Source organism: Leuciscus leuciscus, assembly GCF_965113295.1.
Source record: "Leuciscus leuciscus genome assembly, chromosome: 3".
In the NCBI taxonomy this organism is placed as follows: Eukaryota; Metazoa; Chordata; class Actinopteri; order Cypriniformes; family Leuciscidae; genus Leuciscus; species Leuciscus leuciscus.
In genome coordinates this window covers 758,648-774,492 of record NC_138727.1, presented here as the reverse complement: position 1 = coordinate 774,492, position 15,845 = coordinate 758,648, and the positions used below count along the sequence as shown (strand labels likewise).

The following is a 15,845-nucleotide window of genomic DNA, read 5'->3' as shown; positions in this document are numbered from 1 at the left end:
TATAAAGGATGGATTTATAGCGTTTTGGGGGAAAAAATGGATGGATGACCTTCTATTGCCTTTGTTTTTAATTCTCCTTTTTTGAGTTTGTCACGTAAAGTTACCTCCTTCGCCGGCGTTGCCATCTCTGATAATAACAAGCAGTCTGCATAGACTCGACTAGGCCATATTAGCCTACTGCCTGATAAAAATTTGACTATTTTAAAGTGTGCTTTTTTTTTTTTGATGTAGGTATAGTCAGATAATAACAATATTTAACAATAGTCTATGTTATGCATCCCTCTTATTTGTTTCTCCCGTGAGGTGGGTTAAGGAAAAAATGCATTTGAAAATGTGAGGACCAAGCAACAACCCCAGGTTCTCCCCTGAGAACAAGACCAAAAATGTTATGTGCACCCCTGTCTATACATGATAAAAGTGCATCCATCCATCATAAAAGTGCATCCATCCATCATAAAAGTGCATCTATACATGATAAAAGTGCATCCATCCATCATAAACGAACTCCACACAGCTGCGGGGGGGGGGGGAGGTTAATAAAAGCCTAAATCGATGCGTATGGCCGTCTGTCGGAAGCCAGTGATTACAGTTTATAAAGTTTTAAATATGGGTATTTTCCTAACACAAACGCATGGCTTCGCTTCAGAGGGCCTTTATGATGGACAGATGCACTCTTATGATGGACAGATGCACTCTTATGATGGACAGATGCACTCTTATGATGGACAGATGCACTCTTATGATGGACAGATGCACTCTTATGATGGACAGATGCACTCTTATGATGGACAGATGCACTTACGGACTTTAAAACAGAAACAGCCATTCACTGCCATTATAAAGCTTGGAAGAGTCAGGACATTTATTAATGTAACTCTAATTGTATTCGTCTGAAAGAAGAATGTCATATACACCTAGGATGACTTCAGGGTGAGTAAATCATGGGCTAATTTTCATTTTTGGTTGAATTACCCCTTTAAGATCTGAAACTACACTCGCATCTGCTGTACGAGTCCAACCAAACACTCACATAGTTCCCTTCCCGGATCTCCAGAGGCCGTCTTTTCCAGCTGTCGCAGAGCAGATCCGTGACCGTCTCGTTGTAGATCTCCATATAGCTCACGCGCAGGAGAAACTCCTTCTTCGGAAACTGGAAGACGACGCAAAGAAATAAAGCTAGTAAATGCTCACTGCCAGAAAAGGCCTTGGTTAATGAACCATTAACACATGTACAAGACAAACGTACTGAAATAAACTACAATGATTCGCCCCAAAAAGACAATGCCGTCATTTATGAGGAAAAGCCTGAAGCGTGAGCACTGTAAACCGGTTCAGATCTCAAACCTCGTGGTAAAACTGGACTTTATTAATGCATAATTCAAGCACTTTTCATAAATATGACTGTTTTCATAGGTTTTCCAGGACTTACATTTCAAAAAGTCAAATTCAAGTACATCAAGCACTTCGTACGATCCCTGCCAAAAGGAAGATTCACCGACACTTACATTTTTAATAGTTTTAAAGATGTCGGCCATGGCGAGGGGAATCACTCCCGGATTATGATCGCTTCCCATCATGGAGAAAGTCTTTCCGGATGACGTTTGTCCATAGGCGAATATCGTGCCTGAAAACAGGAGATGATGCATTCAAACTTTGAGTAAGTGCACAACATACCTCTAGTGTACAATACACTATTTCCTGTAACTGATATTGCACCATGTCTAAAAGGATTAGTTCATTCCAGGATTTCTCTCCATATAGTGGACTACAGTAGGGCAAGCAAAAATTTAAATGTACATACTTTATAACCACAAATGATCATCTTGCACTAGCTGTGATGCGCCACACATTACGTCATCAGGTTGAAAGGTCACACGTGTTTTTGTTCAAATGTAGGGTAGAGCAATTTCTCCTCCAACTTCACAATCGTCTGATATCGTTGTTTTCCCTTTTATTTATTCATTTAGTAAACCCCGTTTGACTTAGTCTTTGCACGTCCGCTTTGTAAATATTGGATGGTACTTTCGCCTACGTCACGCTTGACCTTTCAACCTGATGACGTAATGTGTGGCTGTTCCGGCCTCACCGTTATAGCCTTCGACTGCAGACACGACCAGGGGCTTGGCGATGTCCTGGTAGAGCTGAGCGGTGGTCTCTGCAGCGCTGAACACTCGGTCTGAAACACACGAGGGTCAGAACACACACACACACACACACAGGAAGATCCACTGAAGCTCAACTCACCGAAGCTGAAGCTCTTAGTTGTAGCGCCATCTTCGTCCAGCTGATGGATGGCCTGTTTATCGGCTCTCCAGAAGAGCTGCACTGGCTCTGAACTCTCAGACTCCTCCCTGAAAACATCAGGATTATCAGTACATTGATGTCGAAACACTGAAAATAAACATGGAATAAACGAGCTGTATGGAGACTGGCAGACTGTCGCTCGCTGTAAAACCTTGTAGCCAAACAGTTGATGGACCCCATTGACTTCCATAGCAGGAAAAAAACAAATACTATGGATGTCAATGGGGAAACATTACATCAACTTATTGGTTATATACATTCTTCAAAATATCTTCTTTTGTGTTCAGCAGAAGACAGACATTCATTCAGGTTTGGAACAACTTGAGGACGAGTAAATTATGACATTATTTTTCATTTTGATGTGAACTATTCCTTTAAGACTGGTCATAACTTTATGTCAGATACATAAAGTAGATTGTATGGTATAATTTGAACCTATGATCACCAGCTAAGCTAGTTGGTCAGATTAATATTGAAGCTTGTTTCCGCCAATAAAAAATGGGTAACGTTAACGTTTTTTTTACTCAGAATTGGACTTTATAATCTTACAATTTTGAAATAAGTCAAAATTGCGAGATACAAACTCGCAACTGAAAGATAAAAAGTCGCAATTATCTTTTAAAATGTTTTCTTCAGTGACGGACACAAGCTTCTATGGGTTAACGTTAGTTCCGAAGACACAGTCTGGCCTCTGGTAACGTTAAACCAGCGACATATGTTAGATAAGTTATATTATTAATTAATTGTTCATAATCAGTTTTTAGAAATGGTTTACCTCAGAAAAATCATACAACAAAAACACCCTTTGGTGCCAATTTACGATTATCATGTCATTAGCTTATGACTGTTCACTCGGTGAATCCCTCAGCTATAACGTTACCTCTAGACTGTTTTTGACGTCAAATTCACCTCCATACTGTAAATATTGATCTTTTCTTACCTTTTAATGAGGGGTCTGACCCTAACGCAAACTTTTACAGCAGATTCTTCCGTCATTTTCGATTCATTTATTAACGAGAAACCGCAGCGCTATTGAAACTAACGTTAACTGAGACTGACTGAGCGCATTTGAAATATTAACCGACTTTCCATTGGACGATCTGTGCGCATGCGCGGTTCAACGGCCGCCCTCATTGGTCCCTGACACAACAAACAACATGTCCGTTGAGTGAGTTCCCTGTGGAATGTAGGAGCGAGACTCCGCCCATGTGTTTTTAAACGAGCCTCATGAATATATTACTTTTAATATCATCCAGTCGTGGAACGTTGTATAATTTTATACAATTTATTAATTACATTTCATTGGTTTAATACTTTTGAATGTAACCTTTTTCATTTTTGTTGTTTGTTTTCAGAAGTCTTTTACTGCTTAAGTATATCATAAAACATTTTGAATATGGTATTTTAATGCGGTAATTTCTCAAGTCAGTGTCAATAACAACACATGAGCTCGTGCTAAATACCTTTTTTTAAATGTAAGACTTTAGGTTTGTGTCTATACAGAAACTGACTTTTAAAAATAAAACCACCTGGAGAAATATTCACTGGAGTAAAAAGTGTGACAACTAGCCCCGGGCTAATCAACTAAACTCCAATATCCCGCATAACAAAAATATGTTCTAAAATTCTTTCGCTATAACGTTCCCGTTCAGTTATGGAAACGATATTTCTGAATGTAAAAATGTTTTAAAAACGTTGTTTGCAAACATTTGTCGTATTACAAGTTTTTTTTTAAATGTAATGTTTATATATGCAAATGACGTGTTTTCTAATTAAATATGCATTTCTAGAACAAAGAAAAGGTTCAAATTCTTGTTGAATTGTTTTGATATATTAGAGTCAAAGGCTTTTACAGAGGGGATTTTGGATATTGCAAATCAGAAAATACATTCAACATAAAAAAAATAAAATAATATGTAGCAATAAAATGTTGTATAAAATCAGGAAAAGTATATATGAACAAATCCCCCAACAATAGATAAAGTGCTCTAAAGGATAGAGATAAAAGTGTATTTTGGATGTTTTTTTCCCCACTAGTCTGAAAAAACACAAAATTGACAGATGCATAAAAACGTGTGTGTGTAGTGTGTGTAGTGTGTCAACATCACAGATAAAGCACAGAGTCACCAGAGGTGTATTATGGCAAAACATTTATTTGAAATCATAATTATGACAACTATCATATTATTCAGAAGTACTTCAATAATCAATGCAACCTATAGACATTTACAGCTTTTTACATGAAGAAGAATCGGGTTTCCAAAAAGTCTACTGATGTCTTCGCTAGGGCACTTAAAAAGCGATTCATGCACAGAACAGAAGCGTCTGTGTGTTCATGCTTCAACAGTCCCAGACGGGAACATAGTGGCAGCCCACATCCGGCCCACATCCGGCTCAGATCCGGCCCACATCAGGTTCACATCCGGCTCAGATCCGGTTCACATCCGGCCCACATCAGGTTCACATCCGGCTCAGATCCGGTTCACATCCGGCTCAGATTCGGTTCACATCCGGCCCACATCTGGCTCGGATCCGGTACATGTGGATCAAATGTGGCCCAGATGTGGCCCAGATGTGTGCCGACACTACGAGACGACCGGTCTCATAAAACACAATCACAATCAATCAAGGCATTAATTAAAGCAATTAGAATAATCCACTAAGACCAGTTCAGGGAAAAAGGTTTCAAAGCATGAAATCGATTAGAAAAGCACTGAGTTATTCACTGCACTGTTGCAATATTCTGCTGAACGAAGGTCTATACTCCTGCTTCTGAACCAAATGTTATTGATTGTAAACACAAATATACACATTCTCACGCTTCAGATCACAGAACAATGTCAGCATCACTCGTACAGTAGATCATAGCGTGTAATATTAATTTAATCTCACGTACAGGTGTTATTACTCACTGATCTAAAAGACGACAGCAAAGCATTTCCCTCTTTATTCTCAGATATTCGGTTCTGTTTAAAAGCCTGTTTAAAAAGTGTGTGTGTGTGTGTGTGTGTGATTATGAGACACTGTAGTGTGTGTGTGTGTGTGTGTGTGTGTGATTATGAGATGCTGGAGTGTGTGTGTGTGATTATGAGACGCTGTAGTGTGTGTGTGTGTGTGTGTGTGTGTGTGTGTGTGTGTGTGTGATTATGAGACGCTGTAGTGTGTGTGTGTGTGTGTGTGTGTGTGTGTGTGTGTGTGTGTGTGTGTGTGTGATTATGAGACGCTGAAGTGTGTGTGTGTGTGTGTGTGTGTGATTATGAGACGCTGAAGTGTGTGTGTGTGTGTGTGTGTGTGTGTGTGTGTGTGTGATTATGAGACGCTGAAGTGTGTGTGTGTGTGTGTGTGTGTGTGTGTGTGTGTGTGTGTAATTATGAGATTCTGAAGTGTGTGTGTGTGTGTGTGTGTATGTGTGATTATAAGACGCTGCAGGTGGTGTGTGTGTGTGTGTGTGTGTGTGTGATCATGAGACGCTGCAGGTGGTGTGTGTGTGTGTGTGATTATGAGACGCTGCAGGTGGAGTGTGTGTGTGATTATGAGATGCTGAAGTGTGTGTGTGTGTGTGTGTGTGTGTGTGTGTGTGTGTGTGTGATTATGAGACGCTGTAGTGTGTGTGTGTGTGTGTGTGTGTGTGTGATTATGAGACGCTGCAGGTGGTGTGTTGTGTGTGTGTGTGTGTGATTATGAGACGCTGCAGGTGGTGTGTTGTGTGTGTGTGTGTGTGTGTGATTATGAGACGCTGCAGGTGGTGTGTGTGTGTGATTATGAGACGCTGCAGGTGGTGTGTGTGTGTGTGTGTGTGTGTGATTATGAGACGCTGCAGGTGGTGTGTGTGTGTGATTATGAGACGCTGCAGGTGGTGTGTGTGTGTGTGTGTGTGTGATTATGAGACGCTGCAGGTGGATGATTTGGGCGGCTGCTCCAGGATTGACTCTCGGCGCAGGTCGTTCGGCACCGTCCCGTTCGGACCCCACACGTTCAGCTCGCCGAACATGCCGGTCTCGATCATCTCCTCCTGCCACGGGATCGAGATGTTTCCCGACGCAAACTCGTCGAAGAAGTTCTTGTCGTCGTCCTCCAGGCCGACCCCCTTCACCGTGGAGAACGCGCCCACGTCGTCCAGATCTTTGGCGTAAACCGTCTTCGAATCCGGGACAAACGGAGGAGGAAGAATCCCTATAGCGAATCAGTGTGCCGTTAGTGCATCACATGACTAGAGGGCCAGTTGCATAAACATCGCCATTAGCTGTGTCCCAAATGATGCACTATACACTATGCACTTATACACTATAAACTTATGAACTATACACTTATGCACTATACACTTATGCACTATGCACTTATGCTCTATGTACTTATGCACTATGCACTTTTGCTCTATGTACTTATGCACTATGCACTTTTGCTCTATGTACTTATGCACTATGCACTTTTGCACTATTCACCTATGCACTATGCATTTATGCACTATGCACTATTCACTTATGTACTTTTGCACTATGCACTTTTGCACTATGCACTTTTGCACTATACACTTATGCAGTATGTACTTATGCACTATGTACTTATGCACTATACACTTATGCACTATACACTTATGCAGTATGTACTTATGCACTATGTACTTATGCACTATGTACTTATGCACTATGTACTTATGCACTATGCACTTTTGCACTATGCACTATGTACTTATGCACTATGCACTTTTGCACTATGTTCTTATGCACTATGCACTATGTGCTTATGCACTATGCACTTTTGCACTATGCACTTATGCACTATGCACTATGTACTTATGCACTATGCACTTTTGCACTATACACTTATGCACTATTCACTTATTCACTATGTACTTATGCACTATGCACTTTTGCACTTTGCACTATGCACTTTTGCACTTATGCACTATTCACTTTTGGTCTATGTACTTTTGCACTATTCACTTATGCACTATGTACTTATGCACTATGCACTTTTGCACTATGCACTTTTGCACTATGTACTTATGCACTATTCACTTTTGCTCTATGCACTTTTGCACTATTCACTTATGCACTATGCACTTATGCACTATGTACATATGCACTATGTACATATGCACTATGTACTTATGCACTATGTACTTATGCACTATGCACTTTTGCACTATACACTTATGCACTATACACTTATGCAGTATGTACTTATGCACTATGTACTTATGCACTATGTACTTATGCACTATTTACTTATGCACTATGAACTTTTGCACTATGTACTTATGCACTATGTACTTATGCACTATTTGTACTTATGCAATAGAGCAGACTCTTTCAGAAACATTATGAACTGGTAATGATTCAGATCCGCACCTGCGTCGAGTTTCCTCCAGTTGATTTCGCTGAAGAACGGATGAGCGCGCAGTTCGTCACACGAGCCATTCTTGAAGCCCAGTCTCTTGTCCACTTCTTTAGCCAGTAACCCGTCACAGATGGACTTGGCGTTCTCGCTGAACTTCTCCGGGAAGTTCACGGGGTCGTTCAGGATCCGCTTCTTCACCTCTTTATTCTCCACCTGAGCAAACAATCAAACATGGAGAAGAACAGCGGCTGATCCACGAGTGTGGGACAACAGAACTGTCATGTTCATCAGAGTGCGAGTTCGACTGCCAGGGTTATTGTGGAGGGATTTGAGTAAGTTATGTTTGTATTTAAGTGTATGTTATTATGTATGTTTGTTAAATGTGTTGTAAAAAAATATGTTTAAAAACAAGAAAAAAGAATGAATGTTGAAGAGCACCTTCTCTCCTCGAGTCCTGAACGGTCCTTTAGCGGCGATGAACTCGAACAGCGTGACCCCGAGAGTGAAGTAATCCACGGAGTAATCGTACTCTTCACCCTTCAGCAGCTCCGGGGCCATGAACCCTGAACACACACACGCACACACACATTAATATAGTGTTTTTATTGCATGAAAGCAGGAAGTGTATTCAGTCATCAGTCAGAGACGAGTGTTAACGTCACGTTCATACGGCAGTGATATACAGTAATATAGTATAAAGCTATAGTAATACACATGTTATATGGTTAGTTAATGTCATGAACTCAGTTTAACAAACACAACGAGAGTGTGAGTCAGCAATTACAACTTGTGTTTGTAATGATTAAACTATAAGGATAATATGACAATGTTAGGATAATATTTGAAAGTTTTGTGTGTTTATCCAATTGTCGATGTCGCCTAAAAACCAAAAGCTGAAGCCAAACTAAACCATAAACAAAACTAAAGGGAAATAAAAATTTATAAAAACCATATAGACATATTTAAACAACAAAAACTACTAAAAATGGCAAAAGTACACAACAAAATTACTAAAATGAAAAATTTTAATCGGTCACACTTTAGTTTAGGGTTCAATTCTCACTATTAACTATGACTCTGGCCTCAATAACTCCTAATTACTGCTCATTATTAGTTAGTAAGGTTGTTAACTTTAGTATTGTAGGATTAAGGGATGTATAATATGATCATGCAGAATAAGGCATATAAGTGTTTTATAAGTACTAATAAACAGCTGATGTATGCATGATAATAAGCAACTAGTTAATAGTGAGAATTGAACCCCACAATAAAGTGTAACCGTAAGATCTGTAGTAAACGCTGTACTTGAGCGTCACTGACTGTGACCTCGCACTGACCTGGAGTTCCAGCGTAACCTTTGATCTTGTGCTGGTCGTCTGCGAGTTCCACAGCCAATCCGAGATCCGAGATCCTGACGTTCCCTGAACACAGACAGGAGGATCACATGACTGATCACATGACTGTAGTGCGAGAGTCTCACTCTGCGTCTCAGTGTTCACACTATCCTTCCTAAACAGTGTGTGAGATTAGAATAAGTGTGTCCTAAAGCACAGTGTGTTGAAGAGAGTACGCAAGAAGTCCCGGATGATCTTCTATCTCCGGTGGATTTTCGAAGTGTGTGTCCGTGCTCACTATAACGGTTAATATTACCCACAATCCACTGCGCTTTGGAGGAGGAACTACAAACACGAGTAAAAAGTGTTAAAAAACTACAAAACATGGTGGATATGCGTGACTGACGGTGAATGATTAATCAAAGTTTAACCTGATAAAAAATATTTATGTGATGTTATGTTTACAGTGACAGGATGATTGACAGGTCAGTTTACTGTGACAGGATGATTGACAGGTCAGTTTACTGTGACAGGATGATTGACAGGTCAGATGATTGACAGGTCAGTTTACTGTGACAGGATGATTGACAGGTCAGTTTACTGTGACAGGATGATTGACAGGTCAGATGATTGACAGGTCAGTTTACTGTGACAGGATGATTGACAGGCCAGTTTACTGTGACAGGATGATTGACAGGTCAGATGATTGACAGGTCAGTTTACAGTGACAGGATGATTGACAGGCCAGTTTACTGTGACAGGATGATTGACAGGTCAGATGATTGACAGGTCAGTTTACTGTGACAGGATGATTGACAGGTCAGTTTACTGTGACAGGATGATTGACAGGTCAGTTTACAGTGACAGGATGATTGACAGGTCAGTTTACTGTGACAGGATGATTGACAGGTCAGTTTACTGTGACATGATGATTGACAGGTCAGATGATTGACAGGTCAGTTTACTGTGACAGGATGATTGACAGGTCAGTTTACTGTGACAGGATGATTGACACAATTGTACGACGTTTGTCCCAAAGCTTGTCTGCTCTTCTGATACACACAGTCTTAGGGCGTAGTATGCGTGTGTGAATGAAGCGCAGCTCCAGCTCACCTTCGTTATCCAGCAGGACGTTCTCAGGCTTCAGGTCTCGGTAGATGATCCTCTTCTGGTGGAGATGCTCCATTCCCTGGATGATCTGAGCCGCGTAATAACAGGCTCTGGCCTCAGAGAACCCGGGGTTATTCTCATCCACGTTATAGATGTGGTACCTGACACACACACACACAGACACACACAGACGCTCTCGCATGAGGTTTACAAGGGAAATCAGTGAATTCAATTAAATTAAAAATAAAATAGTAAAACAGAATACAGTAATACTAAGAATAAAATAATAAGATAAAAGGTAATTAAAATAAATATAGAATAGAATTGTCAAGGTTCTGTCACTACGGTCTAGTTTGTTCTTGGTTTTGTGCGTGGGTTCATGTTGGGAGCGTGGCGTTCCGACTCCGACACTCATGTCCTGTTCGGGATGGGTTCTGTGTCGGGATTCGGACGTTCCTGCTGGAAGTGTTGGTCTTCTGCCGCTCGTTCTCGTGTGCTCATCTGTCCGTGTGTTCTGTGCTCTCCTGTCGGTTGTCTTTTTTTTTTTGCCTGACACTGGCAGTGTTTTTGATCATTTGTGTGTGTGTGTGTGTGTGTGTGTGTGTGTGTGTCTGACCTCAGGTCTCCTCCGTTCATGATGGTCATCACCAGACAGAGCTCAGTTTTGGTCTGGAAGGCGTACGCCAGAGACACGATGAACCGACTGTGTACTCGAGCCAGGATCCGTTTCTCCACCATCGCTCCCTGTGAACCCAGAACAACACATCTTCAGATCAGCACATCACATCACACACACACACACACACACACACACACACACACACACACACACACACACACACACACACACACACACACACACACACACACACACACACACACACACACACACTCTCTCTCACACACTCTCTCTCTCACACTCACTCTCTCACACTCACTCAAACACTCTCATTCACTCTCACTCACTCACTCTCACACTCTCTCACTCACTCACTCACTCACTCACTCACTCACTCACTCACTCACTCTCTCTCTCACTCACTCACTCACTCACTCACTCACTCACTCTCACAATCACACATCTTCACTCACTCACTCACTCACTCACTCATTAACTCACACACACACACTCACTCTCTCTCTCACACACACACACACACACACACACACACACACACACAGCAGGAGACTCCAGATTCAGATTTAAATAAAATAAGCATGTCAGTGTCGCTGATCATGTGACTCGTTGTTCAGACTGAGACATTTTCACATTCATGTTCATTTAGCTTTTTCACTCAAGTTGTTATCAATATTATTTATAAAAATGTTTTATGTAATTTAACAGACACTCAGACACTCTCAGTATATGAACGCACATTGACATTCACGCAGAAAGAGCTAAACTCAGACTAAGCAGATCTCAATATATGACAACATTTGCATGAGAACCAATTCACTAGTTTCATGCATCATGACATATAAAGGATGTGTTTATGAATAATGTTTTCATTCATAACTGTGAATGAGGTCATTATAAACATGATCGTCCAAATGAAAAAATAATGTCACTGGAAGAAAGTTTGTTCATAACTTTGAGAGAACGTTCCCCCTCGTACGGCCGCGTCTCCAGCGTTTCTGCTGTCCAGGATTCCCACAAATCTGTTCCATATTTATGTGTTGGAGTGGCATTTCATAATGAGCTAAAGCTTCCTCAGCTCTAACACTGACTGAAACACACACACACACACACACACACACACACACACACACACACACACACACACATCTGATCAACTGGGAACTGACGAGGAACATCATGCATCTGCGATCACTGGATGTTTAACCCATCAGTAAAACACTGATAAAAGCAGAAACTGGATGAATGATGAGAGATGTATAATCTGTGCAGGAGTGGAGCGCTAGTAGAGCGCTAGTAAAGCACATTAGCACAGTAAAGCCTTCACCTTCATCATCAATGTCACGCCTGAGCTTCTTAATCACACAATCCATGTCCTGTTATCTAAGTGTTACCATTACAGGTCCATCAGTGGTGGACATTAACATGAGCATCTCACACACACACACACACACACACACACACACACACACACACACACACACACACACACACACACCACTAACTACCAATAAAAGTGAGATGAATTATTTATGTAAAAATTATGATTTTAGACACAAGAATGTGTAATTTGTGTGTTAATGTGCTCCTTATTTACTGGAGCAGTTTTGTAAAAGTCTGAACTATCAAGAAATAAATACGTTCTCTCAAAGTTCTTCCAGTAACGTTAATAGAACGTTCGTTCAACATTATCTGGTCTTTCATACAAGAACATTATTCATACATCGATCATGGAATGTTTTAGTTGGATGTTCGTCTAACGTTTATTTAAATGTTGCTACTTGTTTCAGAACGTTCAGAAAACATTCAAAAGTAACGTTCCCATAATGTTAGAAGAAGGATCATATGGGATGTTTCCTCAACCAAGAAAACACTTTTTAAACCTGGAACCGAACAGGAAGATCTTCTTCATCCCTCACAGCCTCTCCTCTTCTTCAGCCTCTTCTTCTTGAGTTTCTTGCAGGCGTAATTTGAACAGATATTCTAACAGGGAACGTTCTGGCAAGGTTCTCTCAATGTTCTTCCAGTAACGTTAATAGAACGTTCGTGCAATGCTATCTGGTCTTTAATAACGTTTGCACAAAAACTTTATTCATACATCTGTCATGGAATGTTTTAGTTGGATGTTTGTCTAACTTTTCCCATAATGTTTGAAGAACGATTCAGTGGAATATTCACATAACTAAGACAAAACTCAATGGGAATGTTCCTAGAACACATATAGTCAAACCCAACATTATTCAGACACCAGATATCATGTGTGATATTGTTTCACTAGTGTGATCAGGACACTATAGTTCATTTCTGTAAGTGAGGAGAGCAAAATAAAGTAAACTGTGACATATTACACCCAGTAATTCTTCATACAGAGACTACCAGTGACACTGGGAGCAGAAATGATTGGGACACTTTGAGCTGATCATGTTTTACTGAAGTGTTTTGTCTTTAATTGCTAATGCTCTTTTTACACACAGACAGAACACAATGAAGCATTGCTTGGTGATTGGTTGAGCTAAACTGGTATTATCTAATTGTGTAGTTAAATTTAACAGCTGACAGATATTCAACATAATTCATGTGTGAGACAGTCTAACAGAAGGACGGACAAAACCAGTCAAATATCAACTGAGTTCATAACTCTGAGTTCTTTAGTACCATTTTCTAAACTATAGCGAATAAACTGAGATAATGTGAGAAATGTTGACGATGTCTGAATAAATGTTGGTTTGACTGTATATTTGCCATGAACTCATTCCCTAAGGAAGACATGATTCACCTCATCCGAACACAACGAGCTGCTTTCATAATGCTTTATAATGACTATAATTTGAGCAGATAACTGAGTAAACGGTGACAGTGTCCTGTTATATTCAATGTTCTCACAGAGAACCATCTCTCAAAGTTCTTCCAGTAACGTTAATAGAACGTTTGTTCAACGTTATCTGGTCTTTCATAATATTCTCAAAGCGTTTGCACAAGAACATTATTCATACATCGTTCAGAGAACTTTCAAAAGTAACGTTCCCATAATGCTTGAATGTGTAACTCACTGTGAATGTTCTTACAACATATATTACGCCACTGTTTCCTGAGAAAGACCCACATAAACAGGAAGATCTTCATCCCTCACAGCCTCTCCTCTTCTTCAGCTTCTCCTTGTAGAGTTTCTTGCAGGCGCAATTTGAACAGATATTCTACCAGGGAACGTTTTGTTCGATTAACGTTACTGGAACGTTAGTTAAATGTTATCTGGTCTGTTATAACGTTCTCAAAGCGTTTGCACAAAAACATTATTTACACATTTTTCATGGAATGTTTCAGTTGGATGTTCGTCTGACGTTTTTTAAATGTTGTTACTTGTTCCAGAACGTTCCATAATGTTTGACGAATGATACAATAGAATGTTACATTAACTCTATTTTGTAACGGTCATAACTTTCAAATATAACTTTTCCTAACTCAATGGGAATGTTCTTAGAACATATATCTGGGACATATTCCCAGAATTCCCAGCTCAACCGAGCCTGATTCGCTCTCGTACCTCATAGCCTTTCCTCTTCTTCAGCCTCTTCTTGTTGAGCTTCTTGCAGGCGTACAGCTTCCCGGAGCCCTTCATCTGACAGGCGGACACCTCTCCGAATCCTCCTTTTCCCAGAACCCGGAAGTCCAGGAACCAATCCTCTCCGATCGGCTGCATCTCCAGCCACTTCCACTGCATGAAGCGCTTAAAGTACATGGTCTCCAGGTAGAAGGTGAAGGGAACCTCTTTGAGGAAGTCGAACACACACGCCAGGATCTCCACGAACAGATCATCCGCCGCCTCCTGGTGTCGTTCCTTCACTTTCGTGATTTCGTTCTCCGGTAAGAACGGGCAGAAGAGCTTAGCCGACGGCTCCATGTAGCGCTGGAGGATTTTCCCGGCCTTCTGAGCCCGATCTTTATCCTCGGCTGTGTCGTACGCCTCCACGTCCTTCCAGAGGCGACTCGGGCCTTTGTACTCGTTGGTGGTCTCCAGGTACTCTTGAAACAGGCGTTTGCCGATCGGCTGCTCCACGCAGATGCTCTTGAACTGCAGGTCCAGGGTTTCCCGCAGGTCTTCGCACACGGTGATGTGCGGGAGCTTGAGTTTGGCGTGGTACTTCTTGTCCCGGTTGGCCGCCGGGTTGGCGGATCCGTCGAAGCTCCCGCGTGCCGAGATGTACGCCGAGTTGGCCACCACCGTAGTCAAGCCTCCGATGTCCATGACGAGGAGAAGAGTCTGAGCGAGGACTGAGAACCAGACGAGGATAGATGATGGAGAGTCACAGCGAGAGCATTGGAGCTCAGCGCCTGAGACAGGAGTTCGGGAAGATCATGAGATTCGGGATAGGGGTTTCGGACAGCGAACGAAGGATCCGGTGTCTGATGGAGAAGTGAACGATAAGCCCTGACACACACACACACAGACACACACACAGATCTACCTGACTCAACATCTTTCATAAGGGTTTATCCTCTAACTCCATAATACCTTCCTCGGGTTAAAACCCTTCACGGATGGAGGAGCGAGATCCAGAACTCACTCGCTGGGGAAATAAAACCCCTGAAACAAGAAAATATTGATGAATCATCAGTTGTTATGCCTTTAACAGACAAGAAAAGCTGGATGCAGATTGTTAGATGGTTGATAAGCTGAACTTCCAGCCTGGTTTTAACCTTGGTTAGACCCGCTTAATTAAAGTCCATAAGTGGTGTAACTCCAGCTTTTAATGTTGTTTGTGTGTCTATGTGGTGTGTTTAATCTGCTTAAACCATGTGTAAACTCATAAGTCGACACCATTGCTGAGTATTTCCTCCTTAAAACTGCAGTGAACCAAAGAAACGCTTTGAAATCGCTGGTGTTTCTGACGTCACAAACTACCTTGTAACCAATCAGATCAACATGTGATCGTCAACCAGTGGATCTCTGAGCTGAGTGAGTGAGTGGAGGCGGGGCTCATTTGCATATTCATAGAACCGTGCATACTAAATGAGGCGAGGGTGTCGAGTTACATTCGAGATATTTTAAGACATTTGAAGAAATGTCATTTTGGTGATGAAAGAAGATCAGAAAGGTTCTGGAAAGCATCTTTGTGAGGTGA

At 41.3% G+C, this 15,845-nt stretch overlaps 2 protein-coding genes across 3 annotated transcripts in view; both read right to left on the bottom strand.

Moving 5' to 3' along the window:
* Positions 1 to 3,386, bottom strand: part of LOC309494412 (uncharacterized protein) — a 51,599-nt gene extending 48,213 nt beyond the window's left edge. For both annotated transcript variants that reach the window (XM_082163744.1, XM_082163743.1), the window contains exons 1-5: positions 3,245 to 3,386; positions 2,245 to 2,351; positions 2,087 to 2,176; positions 1,506 to 1,624; positions 1,031 to 1,150 (exon numbers count right to left, since the gene is read on the bottom strand). In XM_082163744.1, coding sequence (XP_082019870.1) covers positions 1,031 to 1,150; positions 1,506 to 1,624; positions 2,087 to 2,176; positions 2,245 to 2,351; positions 3,245 to 3,300 — 492 coding nt within the window. In that variant the 5' untranslated portion in view covers positions 3,301 to 3,386. The remainder of the gene's footprint in view (positions 1 to 1,030; positions 1,151 to 1,505; positions 1,625 to 2,086; positions 2,177 to 2,244; positions 2,352 to 3,244) is intronic.
* A 2,027-nt stretch (positions 3,387 to 5,413) lies between these two features.
* LOC309494456 (rhodopsin kinase GRK1-like) overlaps positions 5,414 to 15,845 on the bottom strand; it is an 11,050-nt gene continuing 618 nt past the window's right edge. Inside the window, exons 1-7 of the mRNA XM_082163827.1 lie at positions 14,267 to 15,845; positions 10,705 to 10,832; positions 10,092 to 10,249; positions 8,982 to 9,065; positions 8,083 to 8,207; positions 7,656 to 7,857; positions 5,414 to 6,477 (exon numbers count right to left, since the gene is read on the bottom strand). The exon at positions 14,267 to 15,845 is cut by the window's right edge and continues 618 nt beyond it. Coding sequence (XP_082019953.1) covers positions 6,185 to 6,477; positions 7,656 to 7,857; positions 8,083 to 8,207; positions 8,982 to 9,065; positions 10,092 to 10,249; positions 10,705 to 10,832; positions 14,267 to 14,968 — 1,692 coding nt within the window. The 5' untranslated portion in view covers positions 14,969 to 15,845 and the 3' untranslated portion in view covers positions 5,414 to 6,184. The remainder of the gene's footprint in view (positions 6,478 to 7,655; positions 7,858 to 8,082; positions 8,208 to 8,981; positions 9,066 to 10,091; positions 10,250 to 10,704; positions 10,833 to 14,266) is intronic.